The sequence below is a fragment of the Vicia villosa genome, linkage group LG4, assembly GCF_029867415.1.
Source record: "Vicia villosa cultivar HV-30 ecotype Madison, WI linkage group LG4, Vvil1.0, whole genome shotgun sequence".
NCBI classification, from domain to species: Eukaryota; Viridiplantae; Streptophyta; class Magnoliopsida; order Fabales; family Fabaceae; genus Vicia; species Vicia villosa.
The window spans coordinates 35102544-35106214 of NC_081183.1; the positions used below are offsets into that span (position 1 = coordinate 35102544).

A 3671-nucleotide genomic window follows, 5' to 3' on the forward strand; every position below is an offset into this window, starting at 1 on the left:
AAGCGGCTGCTGTGTGGGTCCACTACTTGCTCTTCCTATACATCTGGGAAGGTAACACTCCTCGTCCTACGCCTTTGCAACAAATGAATCTACTGTCACTTCCTCTATGCCTCACCATTGATCTAAAAAACAATTTTATCAACTTTGAAAAGAAAAACCAAACTGGAAGTCTTTCACCAAAAACTTTCGATGAACAAAAAAGGGTTCGCAGAACTTACTCAAAAGTTTTCCGATATGTTAAGTTTTTGGACCGGATAACTTGAAAGTAAAACGATGTATTGTTGATATGTGGATCAGAAGTCTAGGGAAAAGACTTCCTAATGGATTTGTGTATCGCAAAACTTAGGGTAAAGATTTTCGGTGTAACTATGTGTATCCGAATACTAGAAAAGATTTTCGATGTAATGTTGTGGATCAGATAACGTCGGGATAAGACTTCCAGTACACAAAATTTTCAAGAATTCTGTCAACTTCTCTCAATGGACTGAAAAAACTTGATATCAAATTGAGAAAATAAAATAAAATTTTAAAATATATACAATTTATAAATAGGGGTGTTTTGATAAAATTAAGTAAATTATTAGGGTGGAGGATAATTGGAGGGGTACGGGTAAAATTTCCTTAGTATAAACGTGTCTTAATTACATGAATGGTTCAAGGTTTCTCAACGGTTCATCTTTTTCCTTATAGAAAGGTTGACAAATTTAGGTTGCTTATATGAAGTTCCTACCAAGAGTCAATAGAATTACGACAGTTCTAAAATTTTCAAAAACAAAGAAGTTGTATATAATGCACAATTTTATTTGTATTTCAAAAGTACAACTAATTACATATACCAAACACTAACATAGAAAGAACAACATATTCATTTGTATAATATAATGGTACATATTTATCATATCATCAAGGACTGGCAGCATGGCTAATGCGATTTGGCTTGAGAAGCTTAGCAATGGACATCACTGTGATAATCAATAGAAGAATGAAGCCAATGAAAGAAGCAATGAGTGCACCACCACCTCTATTGCAATAACTTTCAAATTTGTCACATATCTTAACCCACCTTGCATGTGAATTACCATTTCTTCCTAATTCTGACATGAATGTTGCTGCTCCATCTCCGGCTGATGCTAGAGCCATAGTTAACTTCCCTCCAAAAAAATATATATAATCATTTAATCAAAATTCAAAAATTATTTATAGAATTTATATAAATTTAACGGAAAATTACACTCATTTTTACGAAGGTTTTCAGTGACAGATAAAAATTGTAATTATAGATGATATTTACCTATGTTTTTTTGTCTGTTACGAAAAAGTTATGTTGGTATATATAAATTTAGAGTTGGTTAATGCATATTTTAAAATTATAGGAACTGTTAGTATCATTTTAACCGATTTCAAAGGAAGTGAGAGTAATTTTTCCTATAAAATTCGATGATAAACATTTTTTTTACCATGTCTAATATTGCAATCAATGCGAGACGAAGTCCTTTGTAATCATATTGAGGACCTAATACATCCAATGCTATCATCACCAAGTTATGGAGACTAGCATTTCCATTTGCTATCACAAAGAATCTGTATTATCACCACACAATGATATGTTAACATAAATTGAATGATCAAACTAAATAACCAAGTTATATTCAATGATGTTTTAATTGTAGAATCTTACATAAAAGCTGGAGTTTGATTAAACTTTGCAGAAAGAGTAGCTGTTATAGGATTGTTACCAATGGTGCCAACAACAAAACTCTTGGTCTGTTTGTTGAGTGCCATCACAAGAGTTGCAGCTGTAGTGGCTAAAAATGCAACCACTCTAAGAGACAAAAGGATCCAATCCTTATTTGACTTTGTCTCATGAAGAACATCATTGAAGCCAAGTTCAACTTTCTCTTCTTCACCATTCCTTGAAGCCATTGTTTTTAACTTAATTGCAAGAGATGATGGTAATTAAGAAAGTGATGGTTAATATTAATACACATTGATGGGTTGTTATAGATATAGTATGCTTTATTCTATGTATGTATTTCTTGGGCGGTATACCCAACTCTCATAACTTTGGGTTGGTGTAGTTGGTGAAGAAACATGAAAGAATTCACCAATTTTGTCCATTTAGTTTTGAAGTTAATTTACATGTTTGAAAAGATAAAAATAAGATAAAAGTTAGTTTAGGAAGTAAATTCAAAACCATAGGTAAGAATTAATCCACATAAAAAATTCAATAGGTAAGAAAATTTTGTATCATTAGGGTCAAAAGTATCTACCATCTATCGGAATTTTATTTAATTGAAGAACTAGTTCTACACTCTTGGAATCTGAGGACTAAAATTATTCACATAAAACAATGTATGTATCACTTCATATGATGACATATTTTTCAAGTCAGAATTTAAATTTACTCCTTTAGTATTCAATTTAAGAAGATATATACAAATATCTTTACGTTCTTTATGTTGTTTAATCCACATAAAACATGATAGTGCTGAAGTCAGTTAAAATTAGTGGTGATATTTTTTCAACTCTTTGATGATGATTAATTTGAAAATATCTCAAGTCAAGTCTTCAAGATTCAAATTTTCATTGAACTGCTTATATGATCGGTGTATCTAGTAAAAGAACTAAAAAAGTTCCGAATTGTGAAAGAGCGGAAAGGTGGAAGCTCGTTTAGTCATGTCTGTCTGAGTGACCAGAATCATGTAAAAGTAGGAGAGTAACTCCTAAGATACTAAGGCTCTGTTTGACATGTTCTTTTTTGAGCTTATAGCTTATAAGCTCATACAGCAATAAGATCTATTTTGTAACGGTCTTTTCATCATGAGCTTATAGCTTATTTTACTAACTTGTATCTTATTTTCCAGACGTTATTTCAATTAGCATTTTAGCTTATAGCTTATCATTTTTTATTCCATTTTTACCCTTATTATTTTAACTAAAATCCACTTTTACCCTCTATAATTTATTTTGATTTAAAATAAAATAATAATGTATTAAATGTCTTTTGTGTCATTTTAACTAATCACCTAGTTGAACCGTTAATTTTAACAAACACTTCAATTAGCTTATTAGCTATAAGTCATCAGCTATAAGCTATAAGCTATCAGCCATCAGCCATCAGCCATATGCTATCAGCTAGCTTATCAATCAACCGCTATTTTTACCAAACAGAGCCTAAGGCAACTCACACACATACACCTAAAATATTTTTAAAACTGTTGTGAATTCAATGCCAAGAACAAAGTATAATGCAAGGGAAGAATAAAGGACAAGGAAGAAGAAGAACACAAGAATTGGTTATAACTGCTATTCTTTTACTTTCTCTTTGGAAACAAGATTACAAGTTTACAAGAATAACAAATAACCTCTCTCACCCTAAATCAGGATTTGCTGTGTTGCAATGATGAGAGACTAGTATGCTATTTATAATAAAACCTAACATATTAACTAATGGGCTTTTTCCACAAGGCCCATTACACAAGCCAACTTAATAAACAAGCTAACTTAACAAATTAGGGTTTAAACACTAAAACCTAATTTAACATGCTAACAACTCTAGCATCTTCGACACAAGCATGTGAACAACCTATGACTTCATGTTTAATCCTGTCGAACCAAGAAGCTACCCTTCGACCATACTAGAGTTCGATCCAATATCTCACAAATCTCCA

General features: G+C 31.5%; 1 protein-coding gene across 1 annotated transcript; it reads right to left on the bottom strand.

Annotated features, from left to right (window-relative positions):
- Window positions 1–796: 796 nt before the first annotated feature.
- On the bottom strand, window positions 797–1957 carry LOC131599050 (CASP-like protein 1B1). The gene is made up of 3 exons (XM_058871554.1): window positions 1679–1957; window positions 1458–1581; window positions 797–1146 (listed from the first exon to the last, which is right to left on the bottom strand). The coding sequence occupies exons 1-3, from the start codon at window positions 1921–1923 to the stop codon at window positions 904–906; spliced, it is 612 nt and encodes a 203-aa protein (XP_058727537.1). The 5' UTR covers window positions 1924–1957; the 3' UTR covers window positions 797–903.
- Between the last annotated feature and the right edge of the window lie 1714 nt (window positions 1958–3671).

Coding starts and splice junctions, on each gene's coding strand:
- LOC131599050 (XM_058871554.1), bottom strand. CDS start 1,923: ATGGCTTCAAGGAATGGTGAAGAAGAGAAAGTTGAACTTGGCTTCAAT. Junction 1,582..1,678: donor AATCAAACTCCAGCTTTTAT/GTAAGATTCTAC, acceptor GTGATAATACAG/ATTCTTTGTGATAGCAAATG. Junction 1,147..1,457: donor TGATTGCAATATTAGACATG/GTAAAAAAAATG, acceptor TTTGGAGGGAAG/TTAACTATGGCTCTAGCATC.